We start from the raw sequence: 21826 nt of genomic DNA on the forward strand, positions 1-21826 counted from the left end.
AACTAGAACTTTCCATCTGACCACAACCACTGCGGAAGTAGATTTTTTTTATCCCTGTGCTTTCTGAGGATTTTTCAGTTATTCACCTTGAGTGATATAGAACAGTGGTTCTCAGCCTTCCTAATGCAGCCAGCCTTTAATGCAGGTCCTCATGTTGTGGTGATCCCAACCACAAAATTATTCTGTTGCTAATTCATAACTCTAATTTTGCTGTTTTGAATTATAAGTACAAATGTGATATGCAAGGATATCTGATATGCGACCCCTGTGGGGGTTATAATGCACAGGTTGAGAACCATTGACATAGAAGGATGGGTGTTATTTCAGGTCTGTCCTTCATCTACATCCTAAAACTCAACAATGCCCAAGAGTTCCAATGGGTTGTCAGCATGATCTCATTTTGACTAGTTATTTATTCTGTTTGCTGTGATTTTCAGCTAGGAAACAAATTAGTAAATACACATGGCCAACAAAGCACCTATCTACCATCTTTCTGTCTTTCTATCATCCATTTATCCGTCATCCGTCTGCCTATCGATCTGTCTGTCCATCTATCCATCAGTCTATCATCTATTTATCTACCTGTCTATCCATGCATCCATCTGTTGACCAAGGTTTCTGTCCCACCCAGTCCTGCAGTTGTTTAGTCCCAAAGCAATACACAGAATTGTATTTAATTATTTGTAATGTAATTAATTAAATTGTAATTAATTATAAACTGGTTGGCCTAGTAGCTCAGGCTTCTTATTCATTAATTCTTACATCTTACATTAACCCGTTATTCTTGTCTGTGTTAGCCACATGGCTTGGTACCTTTTTAGGCAAGGCAGTCACATCTTGCTTACTCTGTGTCTGGGTGATGACTGCAGCCGATTGAATCTTTCCTCTTCCCAGAATTCTCTTGTTCTCCTTGCCCCACCTCTGCTTCCTCCCAGGTCACCCTGCCTATACTTCCTGCCTGGCTACTGGCCAATCAGTGTTTATTTAAAATACAAGTGAAAGGGTACACAGACCATAGTCCCATAACATCCATCCATGCATGCATCCACCCATCCATCCATCCATCCATCCACACATCTAATGCTTCTGTCTCTCTCTTTGCCTCTTTCTCTGCCCATCCCCTCCAACCTTTCAAGGTATTTAAAGGTAAGGCAAAAAGATATTCCCCATCTTGGGGAATAAGGAGCACAGTGTACATGTGATGTTTCTATTACAGATAATGGGGACTGTGACTGTGGCGAATGTATCTGCCGGGAAGGCTGGACAGGCGAGTACTGCAACTGTACAACCAGCAGGGACTCATGTGCATCTGAGGATGGAGTGCTGTGCAGTGGACGTGGGGACTGCGTCTGTGGCAAGTGTGTCTGCAGGAACCCTGGAGCCTCAGGACCCACCTGTGAACGCTGTCCCACCTGTGGCGACCCTTGTAACTCTAAGCGGTAATGTCTCTACTTTGTTCTCTTCTGTGGCAAGGTTTCCGTGTGTTCGAAGTTTAAATGGCATCTAGTAAACTCAAACCTCTAATTGTCTCAGCTGGGTTTGGTCTCCATCCAGCCTCCATCAAACCTCATTGCCCAAGGGCCACTGTGGTCCTCATCCTGGAAGGTCAGCCTCTCGCCTGTCTCTTTGTCCTGATTATCCAGAACCAAAATCTCTTCCCAGATTGCTCTTTCTATTTACTCTTCCTGCCTGCCAGCCTTGCCTGTCTTTTCTCCTGCCTAGCTATTGACCATTCGGCTCTTTATTAGATCAATTTGGTGTTTTAGCCAAGCAAAGTAATACAGCTCACAGTTAAACAAATGCAACATAGAAGAATGCAACACATCTTTGCATCATTAAACAGATATTCCACAGCATAAACAAATAACACATCTTCAACTAATATTCTATAACAATTACCGAGGTTGTTCCAATTTGGGAATCAGCATCTTGATGTTAGTTTTGAGATGAATCTATTCTTCCTTTTTCTCAGGCATGTGTTCATCTACCTAACATTACATACATGCTGCGTGCCAAAAATAGTGACAAGTCATAGGCATGCAGTTAACTTATGGTTCCTACATTCAAATGTGCTAAGGGCCTAATGGAAAGATGGACTTTATGTTTTGCATGTGTACATGTATGTAGTGGGGGCACATGTTTGCATGTGTATGGTACACATGTGTTGGTGCATGTGTGGTGGTTGAAATTACCTCACACGAGTGAGAAGGAAACACAGAACATGCAACAAACCCGCTTAGGAGTTTATTAGAGGGGGCGTGTACAGGCCAGGGGAAGTCAGTGTGCAGAGAGAGAGAGAGAGAGAGTTGGCACATCCAACTTTCAAAAGCTGCTTAGCACATGCACACAGGGGGTTGACATGTCTATATCATACACAGATGATGAGGCTCATGCATGTGTGCAACAGCTTAGCTGAGTCATACATGGATGATGTAATCCACACTGCGTATGGGTCACACGGGGCTCTTTAACATCCCCGGGGGCCATTAGGCACTTCTCCCTGAGGGCCCGTCTGCACAGACATGGACCCTAGAACCCAGAAGTATCAGCCTTATTGTGGCTGAAATCATTACATTCCACCCTTTTGTTTATTATAAAAATTTAGGGAGTTTGAGGTCTTTAATGGGTGAGAATGGGGGCATCTTAAGGTCTCTCGTGACTGCTTCCTGCTGATTTTGTGGGTGTCAGGGAGTACAGATGCTTGACCACATTCTGGGGTGGCTGATGACTTTTGTGTTTTTGCCAGGCTCTGTGGAACAGGCTGGCTGGCAGCTTGGACCTCACAAGATGCTGGAAAGGCAGAAAATTATGTCTGGAAAAAAATTTTAGATCCCAGTGATTAAGGGAGGAGAGTTCCAAGATGGAAGATAGAGGGTTTTTTTTTTTTTAGGGGGGGAAGAGGGAATTTTCCAGGGGATCCCGAGACCAGGAATAATAAGGGAAGAACTAAATGATACTTATTCTGGGTGATTCTGATCCATTTAAATAGGTCCAATTGGCTCTCTGGAGCTTATGAAAAAAAATGTTTGAAAAGAAATAAATTTTAGACATATTAAATGCTTATAATTACAATGGTATAGTGTTGGAATAGAAGATGGTAGGGAGGAGGAAGGAAAAGTAGGGGGAATTATTGGAAACGGGAATTATTAGACCCCTTAATGTTTTACTTGAAGCAAATCTTAAGGCACTTGTTCTCCTTAGCATCATGGTTTTACCTTAACATCCAGGAGACACTGCTGAGGTCAGTGACGAACCTGTTATGTTAAAGTCTGTTTTGTGAGTTTGGAGCTGTGAATGTCCCCAGACTCATTATTGTTCCTTACCACCCGGGCTTTTGGCAATTCTCATACCTCCGACTCTATGTTTAATAATGGTCCCTGTAATAACGGCTGAGCAGTTAACTGGAAATTTAGGCGTGGCATTGGAGATACAAAGAAGTTGGTAAAGCAGATAGGAGAAAGAGGAAGAGGGAGAGGTATATGGAGTTTTGGGCACAGGAGAGTTGAGTACAGTGATGAGACTTGTTTTTCTTGAACTGGAGCTGATCTTGGTGTCCTCTGGAACTTAAGGGAACAGGGCCCTGTTTGAGTTACCATATACAAGGGGGTATCCTTGACCTGGAAGAGTAAAAGGTTTAAGGTGAGACAGGTGAATCCAATGAGAGTCCCTTGAGCTTGGCAGCTGTGGGAGTTACAAGAATTACTTTAAAGAGGCCCTGCCATTTAAGGGAAAGGGATGAGGGGCATTGGTATGGGGGATAGAATAGTACCTGATCTCCTATTTTAATCGGCAGTGGGAATGAATTGGCACAAGGTTGGGGTAATGGGTACTCAGTAAAATCCCATAATAGGGAGTGAAGATGGGCTAACAGCAGAGTAAGCAGGTGATCAGGAAAGGGAGAGGTTTTGGGTGAGAGGCCAGGGGTTAAAACCTACTGCCCAAACATGATTCAAAGGGCAAGATGGAAGGGGGGCTTTTGGGGGGGCCCTAAGCCTAAGGAGGGCCAGAGGCAAAAGTTTTACCCAGTCAAGATGAAGCTCCTGTGACATCTTAACAAGAACATTTGAAGAGGGACCACTGAAGAGCTAATGAGCCGGAGGTCTTGAACCAGGCAATAGGTTCTGTTAGGTTTTTTTTTTTTTTAACAGCAAGTATAGGGTTGTTTAAGGGAAAAGATTTTATGTGGACTCTGGGGATCTGAACTCTGGTCCTCATACTTGCATGCCAAGCTCCTTATCCACTGAGCCAGTCCCAATGCCTATTTCTTTTTCAGGCAATTAACAAAGATATGTGGGCTGCAGTCACAAGGGGGCTGTAGAGGATGCTGGGGATAGGCAAGATGTCTGGGGCAATCACAGTGAGACACACAAAAGGGGTTGAAGCGTTTCTACAGGGTGCTCCAGGCCCCCACAAAGCCTGCCCAGAAATACTCAAAACACAAAAGCAGCTTCAAGACCAGATGGTGTTCTCACTCCCACACGGTTGCTGACTGACCCAAGCCCTGCCTATAGAGCAACAGTTCTCAACCTGTGGGTCTCGAATCCTGATGGGAGCCACATATCAGACATCCTGCTTGTCAGATATTTACATTAAGATTCAGAACAGAAAAAGTGCAGTTATGAAGTTAACAGTGAAATAATTTTACGGTTGGGTGTCCTCACAAAGGCAATACAGCTTCAGCTGACATCCCATAGGCATGAGCATCAAGTCCTTTGAAGACCACCCATACCCCAGCCATGTGTATGCACACAGAAACTTCTGCAGAATTGTTCTACTGCAAACTGAATCTATTTGTAAAGTTGTTTGTAGGACAGGATACATTCTAGGCTTACATATTACCTTTGTCTATAGGCATCTTACAATCCTTGAATTCTTGGAAATGTACTTTCTAAAAACAGCGATCTTTTACTTAGAAGCCTGAATTAATGAAGAGCCAGGCTATAATCCTAAGCCTTAGAAACACACTACCAAGATTTTTACTTATTCAAAAAGAGCAACATAAAATTGAATTTTAGAATAATCCTATTTGATATATATTAAGAGCACCCATCATTCTTAGAATTCTTGCTGAGATGTGGATCATTTGGGTTAAGAAAGTTAAGATATGGATCATAACTTTGCCTAGATTCTAGTCATATTTATGGATATAAACTCTCCCTTATGTCAAAATATGAAACAAAAACATAGCTAAAACACTGAAGCGTTTTTTCTTAGCCAATCAGGAGCCATCACTATAGAATAGACATCATCAAGGCTGACTCAGGGAGCACTGAGTATGGAGTAGGAGTCAGAACAATTTAGCATTCTCCTAGAAGTCACCCAGCTCTTTCTGAAAGAGGTCAATCTCACCATCGAGAAGAGTAAAGCAGTATGCCCACTGCATGCCTGTTCTCCACCCATATGAGCTGATGAACTCTGTTGTCCCCGCAGGAGCTGCATCGAATGCTACCTGTCTGCAGATGGCCAGGACCAAGAGTGCACGGAAAAGTGCCAAGCCACCGGCGCCACCATCAGCGAGGAAGGTGCTCCTTGTCTTAAATCCATAGCTCTTGGGAGGCAGGAACTGTGGGAGTCAAGGGACTCCCAGAATCTTGACTTCATTTGTACCAGGAGCTAGGTGCTGGGGTTCTCTGTCCCCTTTTGAAGGATAAATGCATTTTCTAAAGAAATAATGGCACAAGAAGCAAGCAATCTAAAGTCATGGCTATTCTCTCAGTCTTCAGTTCTGTTAGGGAGTTCACCCCTGCTTCACAGGGGTGCCTGGTGAATTCTACAAGGCTGTGTTTGCCAAACTAGTAAGAAGGAAATCGGAAGAAATGACTTTTAACTGCCACTGACAGCCTGAAAATTTTCTATATCACAGGTTTTCCTTATTTCAAGATAAGATAAAACCTGCCCTAATGGTTTGCCTGACTGCACTTTACAGATCCTGGAAGTGTTCTGCTCAGGAGCTGGCTAGATTTTGTCTACCCCTCCACTGTCCCTCCTAGTGATTTTACTTCCTCCCAGCCACGGGTATTAAATTACCAATCCTCCCAGTCATGGGTATTACATCACCATCCCCCCATCCCTCTTGACTCATCCTCCGAATTCATGAAGTCTCTCTTCTAACTGCTAAGAGAGCTGGGCTTCTGCTTTCCTGTCATGCTTAATTATTTAAAATGAGGATCTAGTGGCAAAATCTCATCCCAAATATTTAATGCCCCTGCATGTTAGATGGGCAGGAGAAAAGACATTTAAAAAGGGATGTGGGGACTTTGCAACAAAGGAGATGGCCGACTCTTCCTTAAAGGACAGCTAGGACCATCTGGGCTCAGAGCATCTCAAACCGCATTAGATTGGTACACTGGCAGGGCTCTGTGTGTTTTAGAGGTGTGGCTGGGATGCAGCTCAGGCGAAGGAGATCCAATCAGAGGATAATATGGCTTGTAGGATACATATATTGAATAGATGGAGTTAAAATATAGAAATGAATGTATTTCCAAAATAGAATATATAAAGACATATTTTTTAAGCGCTGTGCTTCAAAACTGTAGTGATGCTACAGTTGAGCTACTGGGTGTGGCAAGACCTGATGAGTGCTCACAAATCCCCTCATCTGTGCTTTTCTGGTGACCAAGGATAAGTCTGCCAAATAGCAGCGAATGGAATGAGATGCTGAGTGCTTTGTCTGGCAAAGGCGAGACACATAAAAACACCGAGAAAGAGCAGCGTTTGTGGCATCTCCACATCAGTAACTAGCAGGCATCTCAGAGCATCCTCCAGGCTCACGTCCCAGCAGCGGGGGTATTCACCAGCTGTCTCTGGGAGATGAGTAAAAGTTGCAGAAAAATGCCTGCAAATGACTGGGAGTCGATTCGCCAGCAACACGGGACAGGCAGTGTGCGCTGAAAAGGAAATGAAGCAGCGGCTGGCCAGCCACAGGTGTGAACAGGGTAGCCGCTGTGATTGGCAGAGATGCTCGCATTGGGGAGAAAGGCTAGCTTACGCGGCTTTTAGAACATTTGCGTTCTTTGGGTTTGGCCGACGTCTCCTTCAGAGAGGAGGATATTACTGAAAGCAGCCAGTGGATTATTAAATGTGAGTCGACACGAGATCTGGCCAAGTGTGAGGTTAAAAGACACCTTTTCAATCGCCTTCTTACAAATCGTTTTGAACTTCTAGCCCACTGATGTCGTTGTCACACTGGGTCGTTGTCACACTAGTTTGAACAAACGACCTCCCATCTGCTCATCTAAGGGTCTCTTAGCCCTGCTTTTCCTCTGCTGAGGATGTGGAGTAGACAGACCTACTGTCTAACTCACATGAATTTACCCATTGTGCATCTGTGCCCTGGGTGGGCACATCTAACATTCATTCTGTTTTATTGAAGGAGTCATGCTTCTTAATTTACCCCATTATTCAGACTCTCAGATCCTTGTTACTCAGAGCTTGCTCCACCAGATACTACCTCTGAAAAGTTCACAAAATAAAGCACCCACAGTCATATACATTTTAGAAATGTATTCACAATAAGTCAATGTATTCATATACATTCTGGAAATAGAAAACTAAGGATCCCAGAGCTTTGCAAGTCTTCAAAATTGCTATGTACATAATTAAATATGGGAGTGAGTCTCCAAGAGGACCAGGAGAGGTACTCATGTAAAAGAGATTCCAAATTTATCTCAAATGGAGAACCAGTCCACAACACACACCGTGACCACCTTTGGGAAACCGTTTACTTCCAGAACTGCTAACTGATCCCAGAGCTGATGTCTTAAAACACAGGGTTGTGAGTCAATACAGACATTTATGTTTTCTACGTTCTTTGGATCTGCCTCTCCACCCCCACCACCACTTGTATGTTTTCCTTCCTTCATTAAACATGATTTCCCAGGCTGCCTGAGATCTTATTTTTCCATGTATTATTCAGTGGCAGTAATTCAGGTCTCACAAAGAAGGGGAAAGAGAAAGAAAGAAAGGGCCATTTTCTATGAACAAAAGAAAACCTTAGCAGCTAATTATGCAAATCTTTCATTGTACATCCAATCATACTATTTCAACACCCAAACACTGCAAAATGGGGCCCATTTAGCCTGCAAAAGTCAGGAAAAGGAACGGTGGAGTAATTAAAGCACAAGGGGAGAGTTGTGAATCAAAGGTCAGATCTGCAGTTCCATTAAAACCTCAATAATCGTGGCCAAGCAAAGGAAGCCTCCCAAGGCTTCAATGCGGCCGTTTGAAAGAGAATAGAGAAGAGGGATTAATATTACTGATGTGAAGATGCTAAACCAGCCACATACGTTCAGCCTGAAAGCTTGGTGTCCCATTGAGTTCAAAAGAGGGTGTGAGCTCTCACTGCTGCAGCAAAGACTGAAGAAAGAAAATGCTCCAAAATGCCAAAACACTCCAAGACTTCATGAATCCTAGTTATTGGAGTGAAAGTTAAGCACTGGAGAGGTGAAAGTCGTATAAAGAGGACCAGACTATGACTTGAACGAGGGTACCTGCTATTTACCATCAAACACATGAAATAACACAGGCTGAGTTGACGAAAGCTTCCCAAATCTCCTCATCCAAGACATCTTATTAGAATGTTTATTCTAATAAGTCTAATAACCACCTAATGCCCGAGTCCTATGCATATCACAGTCTCTCCCATTAGAACAACCAAGCTGGGTTCCCAGACCCAGGTGAATCAGATTGTTATATGCATATGGGAATGATCTAACATGAAGAATTTGCATAAAATTTCTTAATATGGATATGTACATAAAGAGATGCTTCTAATGAGTTCAAAACCAGTGTAGGCCATGTAAATCTATTGTACAAAATCTCATTTAGAATGGTGAATTTCTGATTTACTGGCCCCTGCTGTCATGAATGATAAAAGGTTTATCAGTCACAGGACCTATCAGGGGTTTCTCTTAAATTTAAATGCAAAGACAAACAATGACAACTTAATATTTCTATATTTTATGGCTAGCATTTCTGCACCCTAAATAGCCCTAAATAGGCTCTTTATTTTTTCTTGTAAGAATGCACATGCACGCACACGCGCACACACACATACACACAAATTCTATCAACACCTTTTAGAAACTTAAGCTGCTGGGTGGTGGTATCACAGACCTTTAGTCCTAGCACTTGGGAGGCAGAGGCAGGTGGATCTCTGAGTTCAAGGCCAGCCTGGTCTACAGAGCAAGTTCCAGGACAGCCAAGGCTAAACAGAGAAAACCTGTTTTGGAAAAAGAAAAAATTTTAAGCTAATAGGGGAAAAATATCACACTCTAGAAAGAGTCGGCCCAAGATTACCTGGGGTAGTTTGATTTTCATAGTCTGTCTTTATACACTATTGTTGGAGCATATGTCTTAGAAGTTTAGATTCAGAGCAAATGTTATTTTAATTATGGGTTTCTGAAAAATTATGGGTTTCTGAAAATCAAGAATTTCCAAATTAGAAGAATAAGAATTGTAAAACTAATCTGTTTGCTTTGATTCAGAAATACTAGAGGAATCTGGCAGAGTAGCTGGGCCATCAGATTTTTTGATGTGTGAACTAAGAGTTTTACATTTTTATCACCATAAATAAAATTTTATTACTAATTATCATGAAATTCACATTCTAACTCTTAAGCTTCATATGGGAAAACATTCAGTTTGGGAAACCACTTGAGGAAGATCTCGCTTTCTTCTTGGGGAAGAAGGCATACTGTGTGTCGGAGAACCTGGGTTCCTTTTCATCTGAAGCTCCCCTTTATCCTGCGGGTCTCTGAGATACAGAACCCCTCGGTCTCAGCTTCTGATATTAATTTCTTCTCACCATGTGACAAATGTGATTTCTTCTACACCATGAAGAAGCCCTCTCTGCTAGTATTGGTGTCCATTGGCGCTGAGCAGAGTGTCACCTAGCCAACCTCCCCGATGCTCTGAGCAGAGAGGAACACACTGCCCCCCCCACTACCATCATCATGGCCGTTCTATCCCCCAGGCAGTGGTGGGCACCTGCCCTGTGCTGCTTTCGCTCGATTGAAGTCTGCCTCCATCAGAGGGAATTCTGATGGTCAGTCCTGATTGACCACATCTGCTATGCTTCTCAGTTCCCATCTGACAGAACTGAAAACCCTAATCTGCATACTGAAAAACTCAATACTGTTTTGCTTTAAAAATGATCTTTTTTGAAATCTCATTTACCCTAATGAACGACTCTTTCACCTGCAGATTTTTCAAAGGATGCTTCTGTTTCCTGCTCTCTACAAGGAGAAAATGAATGTCTTATTACATTCCTAATAACCACAGACAATGAGGGGAAAGCCATCATCCACAGCATCAATGAGAAAGGTGGGTAGCTTGGGTTCCATCGTCAAGGTCAAGTGATACTACCTTTGGAGGCCCCCAGACAGTCACTTCAGGTGGCTTGCCAGGAAAAGACATTTCAAAGTTTGGGGTGAAGTGCTTCTCCCAAGGTTGAAAGATCCTTCATTAAAACCTTTGTTGTGTTCCTGCGTCTTTTATGAAGATGGGGTAATGTGATAACTTACATTGTCCCAAGCATCACCTCCTTGACAGAGTTGCTGGCCCTGAGGAGAGCTGGACCAAGAAAACAAAAGACAAACTGGTTTGCTTTTCTGAAAAAACTAGCAGGAAGGAGTAGCAGATTCTAAAACCAAGTTTAAGCAGTGGTTCAAAAACTGTTTCGTTGTGCATTCGCCACTTGAGATTGTGGGATCTTCTTGCCTCTCCAAGCCTCTATTTCCTCATCTGTAAATTGGGAAAAAAATAGTGGCACCATCTTTGAAAAGATAACTCAAGGAATAAATGGAACAATGAATGTAATGTATGTGCCAAAAGAGGCTTCTCAGCAATGGTTCATTAAAAGAGACTGTTGGACCAGGAAAGACACAGGCAACAAATCAGGTTATGGCTATAGATGTCGAAGTGTCAGGACAGCAGGCATACACCTCTAATGGAGAATAAGGCAGGTACGCCTCTAATGCCAGTATTTAGGAGAATGAGGCAGGAGGTTTGCTTTGAGTTTGAGACAGCCTCTACTGAGTGATGTCAGACCAGGGCAGCCAAGAGCCCATTGTTTCTGTACTTTTGTATTTTCAATCATTGTCAACAAGTGGAATCAGTTTCGAATGCACCCCTAGAAATTTCATCTCCAGCTAAGGGAAAAGACGAGAGGAATGCATGTGTTATCACTGTCCCTGTGTTTATGGGGCCCCTACTAATACCCATGTTACTCCTCGTGTTTCTTATGTGCTGACTCACTATCTTCAACAGCCCTATAAAGGGGGCACTAGTGTTATTTTTGTCCTACAGGTGAGGAAACTGAGGCATGGAAACAAGGGTACTGCTTGGTCTTGCAGTAATTACTCCCAGAACTCCTTGCTTGGGGAACTCTGACAGCCGGGCTTATCGCCCAGGCTCTTAACCACTGTGCTACACTGCCTCCCACTGGCTGCTGCACAACTGTTATAAATACATGACCCTAAACGACGTTGTTAGCATTGTCCAATAGGATGGTCAGGCAAGCTCTGGATGAAACGTAATGTTTTCTAGAAGCCGCATTAAAAAGTCAAAAAGATAAAGGTGAAGTTAGTTTTCTTTACCTTTGAGTCGAAAATATTCTCATTTCAACATGGAAATGAACATAAAAATCATTTAGATTTTACATGTTTCATACTTAGACTGTAGGATAACCGTTTAGTATTTGTAGTACAACCTGCTTCAGATGTCACATTGCCAGTACCTGATAGCTACATATGGTATAGCTACCAGCTTAGCCAGAGCTAAGAATTAGGTGGTCAAGACCTCAGCGTTAGGTACAGCTGTGACCAAACTTGACAGGCGGTATTACACACAGGGACCTCAGCATTAGGTACAGCTGTGACCCAACTCGACAAGAGGTATTACACACGGGAGCAGAGCTACCCCTCTCCTCCTGCCTACTTAGCGCTCTTCAGTCTGAGCCCCAGAGGAATATCATGGAGCGCATGGGAGGCAGAGGCCTGTGCTGTGAAAACCTGCCTCGGAACATGGGTGGAAATCTTTTCTTGAGAAATTCACAGTAGACTAGGACCTTAGGTTCTTAAAACGATTCTCTCTCCCAAGCCACACCTTCTCCTCATTGACTCCCTACTTGAGCATCCTCCTGATTCTCTCTCCAGCTGCAGGTCCTCACAAACTGTGTCCTGCTGTGAGCAGGAGCAATGTGAACATTGCTTAGCCAAAGATATGGCTGGGTCCGTATATTTTCCCAGGGACTCAGCCATGTTTCATTTGCTGGCTACAGTACCTCCATTAGCCCTTGGTACTATCGTAAGCAGGCCATTCAATTCTGCTTGTTTCTTCGCAATGTACCTCCATGGTTTTCCACCCAGAAAAAGTATATGAGAGTAGGCATCATGCCGCTAGGGGGTTATTCAGATTCGGGTCTGAAAACCCACTTGATCCGTCCTCGGTGTTCAACTCTCCATTATTAACTATTTAAGAGTGACGTTTTGGAAGCTAGAAGAAGTGGGGTTCATTTCTCCCCCACAGACTGTGGGGTGTGGCCTCACTTCCTGTGGTGGGATGCGGATATTTAATGATCATTTGATGTGGACTTTCTTCCCAGGAAAGCAAAAGAAGGGCTTAATTATAATGTTCCATTAAGAGATTTATCATCTTGCTGGCACATTGCAAGGGTGATCAGTCATCTTCCTGGCCATGGAGGAAGGTGCACTCTAACTGCAAAACTACATTATACCATCCATCGAGCCGAAATAAAATTTCATAAAATCTTCAAGTTGAGAATATCTGATTCCCTACATTTCCCTGCTCATGAGAGTGACTTAGATACGATTAGTAATATATATCCTGTGGTATTACCCAAGACCCACTGAAACAATATTTTGGGGAGGGGCCTAGGAGGCTGTGGTTTTGATAAGCAAGACTACCTCAACATGTCATCAGGGCAATCGAGGGAGCGCTGTGCTTTAATTCACAGATAAGGTCAAGGGACTCAAGGATTGAATCCAAACAGCTACTGTACATCAGATGAGAATTGAACCCACCCTCTTCTAGTCTAGGAAATCAGCATCACACAAAACAGAAAGCTATGATTATCTCCTGTCTTTACAGGGGTAAGGGGCAAGGATCCCACAGTAAAGGGGAATCTTTTCTGTTCTGGAGGTGGAGCCTGAACCTTTGCACATGCTAAGCAAGTGTTCCACACTCCCAGTCCTCTGTTTGTGAGACAAGGTCTCACTGTGGAGCTCAAGCTGGTCTTCAACATGTTCTGTATCTGCCTGCTGTGTTCTGGGATTGCAGGCATGAGCAACCGGGCAGGACTAATAATTTTTATTATTAAATAATAAAATAATTAGACTGTTCATGATTCAATGAACTCCTTGACAAGACTGTCGCTCTGGTGTATAAAAGTTCTAAAGTCAACCGTCCAATTGAGTCACCTCTCCGTATCTGCAGGAGATTGGGTCCAGAGCCTCCTGGGCCAAGGAAACTAAAACCTATGAATACTGAAGGCCTTATACTGGCATAGAATTTACATGGCTTCCCACATACCTGGAATCATTTCTAGGTTTCTTGCAAAATATGATGCAGAGTTTGAGATGTAAGTTGGTAGAGTGCTTGCCTTGCACAAATGAAGCTCTGGGTTCAATCCCCAGCACTGTATAAAACTAGGCATAGTATGGCACATCTGTAATCCCATACTAGGGAGAAAAAGGCAGGAGGTTCAGGTGTTCAAGGTCATTTTTGGCTGTAGAGTTTGAGGCTAGCCTGTGATGCAAGAGATGTTAAATAGAAGAAAGGAAGAAAGGAGGGAGGGAGAGGAACAAAATAGGAAGAAAAGAAAGAAAGAAGGAAGGAAGGAAGGAAGGAAGGAAGGAAGGAAGGAAGGAAGGAAGGAAGGAAAAGGGGAGAGGTAGAGAGGGAAGAAAGAAGGAAAAAAAGAAAAAACCAAGATTGAAAGCCAGTGCAATGTGTCTGCTATCGAATATATATTACACTTACTATTTAGAGAGCAACAGCAAGGGGAAAGACAGGGCGTGCCCGATAAAGACCTATTTTCAATCCATAGTTTGTTGAATCTGTGCATGCAAAACCAAGGATAGGGAAGGCTGGTTATAAATTCATTTTTGAATTGTTGTGAAACTTTTATTCCACTGAGACTAAATACAAAGCTCTCTTTAAAACAAGTAGCTCAGTTTTAGAAGAAAAAAATTCAACAGAACAAGAAGATATCACTATTTTCCCTCTCCTGTATAAAATACGTGACTTGAAAACCCAGTGAGAAAGGTCTTTCCATTCCGTGAGATGGGGGTGTAGCTTAGAGAGAGAAGAATCGTACAATATGTTCAGTGCAAAACACTCATTGTCACAGCTTCTAAAGATTATTCCATCTGCTCCACAGACTGCCCCAAACCTCCAAACATCCCCATGATCATGCTGGGAGTGTCGCTGGCTATCCTGCTCATCGGAGTCGTCCTACTGTGCATCTGGAAGTTGCTGGTGTCATTGCACGACCGGAAGGAAGTCGCTAAGTTCGAAGCAGAACGATCAAAGGCCAAGTGGCAAACGGTATGTGAACTCGGGGGACCTGAAAATGATGGGGGACTCAGCCATGCCCTGTAGAAAAGAAGAGGTCAGTTGTCCATGACCACGCTCTATGTAGCCCCAACAGCTTTCATTTCTCTCTTGCTTAGTGAGCAGAAGAGCCCATTGTCTGGTTCCGGGTTGTCCTCACGACATCCGGTGTCTCAGTGTGGTGGGCTTGTAACACCTGGGGAGGCTCATGAATCTCCTGCTACGGTGGCTTAGGGCTGTCGTGGAGGCAACCTCATTAAATGGAGCCTAGGTTCTATAGCTAAACTTTTCTGCAACTTGATTATATGCCGGCTAATGGGATAATGTTAACGGAGACTGTGACAGTTCATGCCAGTTTCCATGGAAATACTTGTTGCTGATATGATGGGCGACAAAGCAACACTGACAAGCCTTTTTAAACACCAAGCAGTTTTTTCCCAAATAACATAAAATTTAAGTAGCTACATGAAATAAACTTCTAAATCTATGTATTCAATGATATAATTTAAATGTCCTCTCAGTAGGCAAACAGAAAACAGGACTACAATTTTCGGTGTTGCTTTTCCACAGGAAGAGATAATTACATTTCTAGAGACCCCTGGAAACAATTTCATGGTTTTAATTTCATCTCTCAATCTCTAATGGTGTGTCTAGCTATCTAATAGCAATTATCTTACATCACTGATTCCAACAACAGCGAACTCGCTGGAGAAAACACAGGCAAACACAATGTGCCTTTGGGTTCATCTGCCTAAATAAATTGATGGCAACACGATTTCCCCTATATGGCTCTCCTCAGTTCTGAAAGAAAATAGAATTTTCCATTTTTGATAATGAACATTTATAATGGGCGGGATGATTTCAAACTAATCATAATGTACATCTCAGGGGAAAAGCTAATAAAATTTAATCTACCTTATCTTTTGAGTAAAAATGCTTTAGTTATAATGAACAAATGTGATCAATGGACCCGGTCTGAGTCCTGACTTGGAAGGGTCCGGATGTAAGATTTTATTTTTAAGACGACTGAGGAAAGTTTGATGTACTCTGGATACTAGAATGATAGCAGGGATGTATGTTTGATTTGATCAGATTTCACAAAGGCCTGGTGACTTCCTGAGTGCACAGTCTGTGGTTTTTAGTGAGGAAACTGGTGTGTAGGAGTGAGGAGAAATGAGGACAGGTGTCGTACTTAAAAGAATTCAGCCAAAAGTTCAGGTCTCCCCAAAGTCTTGGTACAGGTAGAGTTGAGCCCCAATCATGAATTTGTTCTAAGAACAGCCTGCAGTTGAAGCGTCTGGAAATAATGAGGTGGGTATTCTGATTCTGCCAGCAAGCCCTTGGCTGTTTTGTGATGCGTGTCTACTAACCAGCATATTTGAATGCTCTCCGATGCGGGCGTGAGTACCAACAAATGATTAATATCTTTAGAATAACGTTTTAATTAACAGTTAATTTCCCCCAAAACATGAATTGTTCTCCCTCAGGAAGCTAAACATGACTGAAATTCAAATGCCTAAATTTAGCTGTTTCTTCGTCTAAAATGGGACAAAACCACATATTAGACAGATAAAAAGCATAAATGGAAAATATTATTTCCCCGTTAAATTGAGTTTCTTTGAATAACAAATGTTCGATGTTCCCGACTAGATGATGACCAGGTAATAATTATTCATTTACATGCAAAAGAGGTTCGATTCAATATTCAGCCCTAATTTCACTAACAACACATCCTCCTCCTGGGACAAATGTATGCTTGGCACATACACTTAAAGGTCTTCAGTTTAATTCAGTTTTTAATCTAAAACCTATTTCTTCTCAAGGGGTGAACTTAACTAAGTCTTAAAAAGCAGGACAGAAAAAAACAGTGCGGTCACCTGACCCATCGAGCTCCACAGACTCTTAAGGGGACAGAGTTGAAGACACATCTTGGCTCTCGCCCCCTGAAACATTTTGTCAGGACTATAAAGAAGGGTTATCTTTTATTACATTTGAAAAAAAAACCTAGCATTTTTATTCTGAAAATACAAATGGAAGACATTTAAATTAATCTTTTAATCTTTGATTAGACAGTATTTCCCCTGGATAACAAGTGGACTTATGACAGACAAAAAAAAAAGTTTCGCCTGCCATTTCTTGCAGCCATGGATTGACTTTGTTCTGTCCTAAGCAAATCGGGTCTGCAGGTCGCAGTTAGGCAGTCACTAAGGAAGCTGTGAGCCATGATGGAGCCTTCTTGTTGCCGCTTTTGCTCAAGCCTCAGAAATGTGCCCCTGGCTGCGCAGAATCCAGGCTTAGGCCAGGGCCTCGACGTTCTGGAGAAACTCGGCCTGGACGCCTTACACACTTAGAACCAGCCTTGTCTAAACATGGACGCTTCCCCACCATAGAGCAGGCGTTAAGCCTGAGTCTCAACTAGACATCCCACAAAGGGAGGTCAATAATAAATATGGTACTGGCCATTACTGTATCTGCTGACAAAACCCAACCCTAGCATGCTCTCCTGAGCTCTGATCACTGTCTGAGGTCAGTACACACCTCCTTCCCCATTCAGCAGTACTGTGAACCTTTTCTTCTCTGGGTTCTGTATCTCCCTTACCTTCCTACTAGGGTGAAATCTTAGTCCATTGACCCTACACAAGGGACCCCCGAACTATCCCAGGCTTAAATAAATGAAATAGTTTAAAAAGAAACAAAAACTTCACAAAAGTGAATGGTTAACTATCTACAAAATGACATTGCGTCATCCCCTTTAGAGTACTTTAAAATCTATTTTGTGGGGTTACGGAGAGCCTCAGTAGGTAAAGCTTGCAAGAAAGAAGACCTGAGTTCATATCCCCAACGCCCTTGTAAAAGGCAGACCCTCAACTCAAATCTGCAACCCTAGTGCTGGAGGACTTGGAAACAGGCAAAATCCTAGGGCTTACTGGCCAGTCAGTCTAGCCAAAATGGTGAGCTCCACAACACTGAGAGACTGTCTCAAAGCGGGGGCGGGAAAGAAGACGACACCCAGCACTGACCTCTTGCTGCTTATACACATGCCACACATAAGCAAGCATACCTGCACACACATGTTTAGCACGTGCATGTGCACATATTCACAATTCTACTTCATGAGGGAAGTAGGTACATTTTAGTATGATTGACAGCTATGGGGTGGGGCCTACAAACAAAGATCTAAGCAGGCCCAGATCACAGCCAATTTATTTTTCCTATTCCCTAACCTCCCCATCTCTCTTCCGTCCAGGCTTCAGCCTGCATCCCCACCCGCAGCTCATGCTATCCAATTTTGTCTCTTCAATTGACTACTTTGCCAACTAATTTCTAGGCCTTAAACTTCATAAAACGTCTTCTGAGCCGGGCGATGGTGGCGCACGCCTTTAATCCCAGCATTCGGGAGGGAGAGGCAGGCGGATCTCTGTGAGTTCGAGACCAGCCTGGTCTATAAGAGCTAGTTCCAGGACAGGCTCCAAAGCTACAGAGAAACCCTGTCTCGAAAAACCAAAAAAAAAAAAAAAAAAAAGTCTTCTGAATGCTATTGCAAAAGAGTCTCTATACCCACCTGAGACCATACAAGTTTCTCTGAATCTTTAAGAGCTCTTAATTCTTGTGGCAGCTGGATTAACTAGCCAGGCAGACTTCAGGAATAGAGACAGGACAGTAACCTGGCTTTTACCCGCCATGGACTCTAGCCAAGGAACTACCTCTACTTACCCTCAATACAGAGATGGCATCTGACTCACTGAAGTCATATGACCAAAGGCAACATGGCACTTTCTCAAAGGTTGGGACACTGGCTCTCAGTAGGACAGAAGCAGCTTCTGAGTGGGATGGTTCCCACTCAGAGGAGACATGACCATGACTCCAAGTGCAAGGCAGGTAAATTCAGGAGATGTATCTGTTTCCCTGTTCTTCAGAGAGCAAATACGATTTTGCTTTGTTAAGTAGTAGATAAAATTCCTTCCCCCAGGGAGTTGTAAGCTATATATACTTTCTTCCTAAAGTTTCTTGATAAACCAGGCACAGTTTATTCTACAGGACCACTGAGTGTACTGGGCTTCTTCACAGAGTATAGAAGGGGGTGACTATGAGTGTGTTGGTGTTCCTTACACAAACAGCCCTGGAGATTGCTAGCCTGCCAGTCTATCCAAATCGGTGAGCTCCGGGCTAAGCGAGAGACTCTGTTTCAAAACATAAGGCAGAGGGCCAGGAAGAATGGCTTTGAGGGTAATGGAGCTTGTGACCAAGCCTGCTGTACTCAGTTTGATCTCAGGATCTACATAATGGAAGGTGAGAAATGGCTTCCAGGTACCCTCTGACCTCCACAGGTATCCTCTGACCTCCACAGGTACCCTCTGACCTCCACAGGTACCCTCTGACCTCCACAAGTACCCTCTGACCTCCACAGGCATACTGGCATATGAATGCTCCTTGTCTAAGTAATTAAGTACAATAAAATTAAAAATAATAATTTTAGAAGTATACATAAGCATGTGCCATATCAAAAAACGAAATAAAGATGAATAAAATTAAAGTTTATCAAAAATTATTCAAATAACTTCCAAAATTGAGCTTGACAATTTGAACTATAATGTAAACATTTGAAGATATTCAAGTGGTATAATAACAAAATGTATGGTTTTTTTTAACCCTTTTCCCCCTGTCCTTTAGGGAACCAATCCGCTGTACAGAGGCTCCACCAGTACTTTTAAGAACGTGACCTACAAACACAGGGAAAAACACAAGCCTGGCTTCTCCATAGATGGATAAACAGACCTCCTTCGACCAGGGAAAGTCAACCTCACTGATGTTAAAGGTTAATGCACTGTTTGATTTGCCTTTCTTTGTTGCTTCCAAAGCAGGTTGACTTAAGATAATACTAGGTCATTTGGAGATCAGGCATTCTCAGCATGAAGGTGAGACACTGTTGGCAGGTTCCAAATAATCAAGAGAAGAATATCCTAAGTGAAGAGGTGAATTCAAGATCGCTTGAGGAATATGAACGCTGTTGCACTGATGCCTCAAAAAAAAAAAAAAAAAAACATCAAAATGGTTCATGGGGACTTGATTTGCATTTGAAAAATGTTCAGAATTATAATCTCATTTGCTTCCTGAATCCAGCTACCTAAAACCTTCGTCTCCGCAAAGTCACCGAGTCCTTATGGTTCTATTCTGTACCCACACTGGCTGCTTTTTCTAACCATGCAGAAAAATCTCCCATTTCCTGGAGGATTTTTTTTTTTGGTTTGGTTTTTTAGTTTTGGGTTTGGGTTTTTTGAGACAGGGTCTCTCTACAAAGTCCTGGCTGTTCTGGAATTGACCAGGCTGACCTTGAACTCACTAAGATCTGCCTGCCTCTGCCTCGTGAGTACTGGGATGAAAGGTGTGTACCACATCATGCTAGGCGATTTTTTTTTTAAGTGTGAGAAATGAGATTCTGGTTTCTCATCCACAGAAAGAATACAGTTCTTCCAGTAATATCCCAAGTGAAAGTTTGAAAACTAAATGTTAGTAATTGCCTTAGATTTGTTCACTTACAAGTTATTTACACAAACAAGTGTTTTGTTTCACAGATGAGGAAGGAGTAATTTATAAATTATGTTGCTAGTAAGACTGAAGATCAGGGTCTAATATGCTCAGTTTCCCTCTTGTCCCCAAGTCCCCCCCCCATATTTCTTAATTATTTCACAGTCTTCAAAACGCCACCTTTGTCATATGAAAATGTCCATTTAAAAATAATTCTAAGTTGTTAGCTTATCAGAAAAAAATTTCAGGACTATAAAAGGAACCTTGGGTAATAGAATAAAAGGTCACATGACTTTACATCCAGCACATCCCTCATGGAGTCTGGGCTTCCTGAAGGACATCGCCATCCCGTCCACACCACCCAGCATTCACAGCCCAGCTTCACGGGCTGAATGTGTCACCCAGAGGCTCTAAAGAGTAAAAAACCACTTGCAAAATCTACACCGGCAGTCAGCAATCCAGTAGCAGACTGGAGAGGAAGTCGCTGGAGACTTTTCCTTTCTTCTGGTTACTGCTGCATTGCAAAGCTCTTTGCTCTGGCTGGATCTACACAGAGAAGCTGAGAGCGTCGGCGGGCGGAAGAGCCAGGGACAGACTCTTCATCTTCTAACTCCAAGCCTTTGCTCTCCCCATTGCCTGAGACTCTTTTGTCAGTAAGACGATAGAAGGCTTGCGTTAGTTATGGCATAACTATCTTAGTTTGAGAGTGTACTGACACGAAACAAATAGAAATTAGGCCCCTGGAATGCGGGCCAGTTGCTCGATTTTTGCGCAGTGTGGATAGTCACGTGACTGGATAGTCACGTGAAACCACTCACTAGGTGAGCAGCTTCTTCAGAGTGGCGGCTTCCTGGTCATCCACTGGATTGTCAACTTAGTCTCAAAGTTCCTTCACTCCTTCCCGATATGTCTGTGCATGTTTTGATTGTCTGGAGTCTTTCTTTTCTGGATTTTTATATAACTCAGGTAAATCAGTCAGTCAGAGAGTACACAGCTAAACCTAAAAGAAAAAGCTGAATGAATCTCCTTGGATCCCTGAATGACCCAATAATATGGCACTCCCAATAATAACGTCAGCACTGCCCCCATTACACGGGACTGTGTGTGCTATTTTTGCGTTACTGCTGAAATGAGATTTTAAAACACAGAGGTTTCTTTCACGTGTGTATTAGGAAGAATTTGTTCTTTCCCTAAATACAGTTTTGACCCGAGGCAGGACCTTGAAAAGGCCAAAACATTGACAGTAGTGCTTCTGTTCACTGAAGAGTTATGTTACATGAAGATGAGATGGTTGTTTTTTTTTTAAGTGGTTTTATTGTATTTTGCATTGGCATAAATAAACATAATTTAAACAGTGAACCTTGGTTGGATGAGAATGCCTTTTATTTACTTCATATGAAACCCTCTTCTTACATCTCTGGATCTTTCTGTGACTTACTCTAACATACATTGCTGATTTCAGTCAAGGGCCAAGGAGAAGAACAGAATATTTTACCACATTGGGCAAAATCAAGTTCTTAAGGATTGGTCTTATGGGCTCAAATATTTCCCTCAAGTACCGTCCCAAGGAACCATGTTAACCCCTAGAATCTTAGAGTGTGACCATACAAGTACAGATCTAATCGTTAAAGAGACAACTAAGTTTTAGTGGGGTTATAGTGAGGGGCTCTAATCCAACACGATCAATGTCCCTTATAAGAGGGGAGAGGACAAAGATGTACACAGA

General features: G+C 42.7%; 1 protein-coding gene across 2 annotated transcripts in view; it reads left to right on the forward strand.

The window, feature by feature from the left end:
• The window catches only part of Itgb6 (integrin subunit beta 6), a 75548-nt gene extending 54089 nt beyond the window's left edge, over positions 1-21459 (forward strand). For both annotated transcript variants that reach the window (XM_050123536.1, XM_050123546.1), the window contains 5 exons: positions 1217-1439; positions 5431-5522; positions 10204-10323; positions 14402-14568; positions 19246-21459. In XM_050123536.1, the coding sequence (XP_049979493.1) occupies positions 1217-1439; positions 5431-5522; positions 10204-10323; positions 14402-14568; positions 19246-19344 (701 nt within the window). In that variant the 3' untranslated portion in view covers positions 19345-21459. The remainder of the gene's footprint in view (positions 1-1216; positions 1440-5430; positions 5523-10203; positions 10324-14401; positions 14569-19245) is intronic.
• Positions 21460-21826: the final 367 nt, after the last annotated feature.

The sequence above is a fragment of the Alexandromys fortis genome, unplaced genomic scaffold (genome assembly GCF_014885135.2).
Source record: "Alexandromys fortis isolate MF-2015 unplaced genomic scaffold, M_Fortis_MF-2015_v1.1 scaffold_8_9099976_23576923, whole genome shotgun sequence".
Classification (NCBI taxonomy): Eukaryota; Metazoa; Chordata; class Mammalia; order Rodentia; family Cricetidae; genus Alexandromys; species Alexandromys fortis.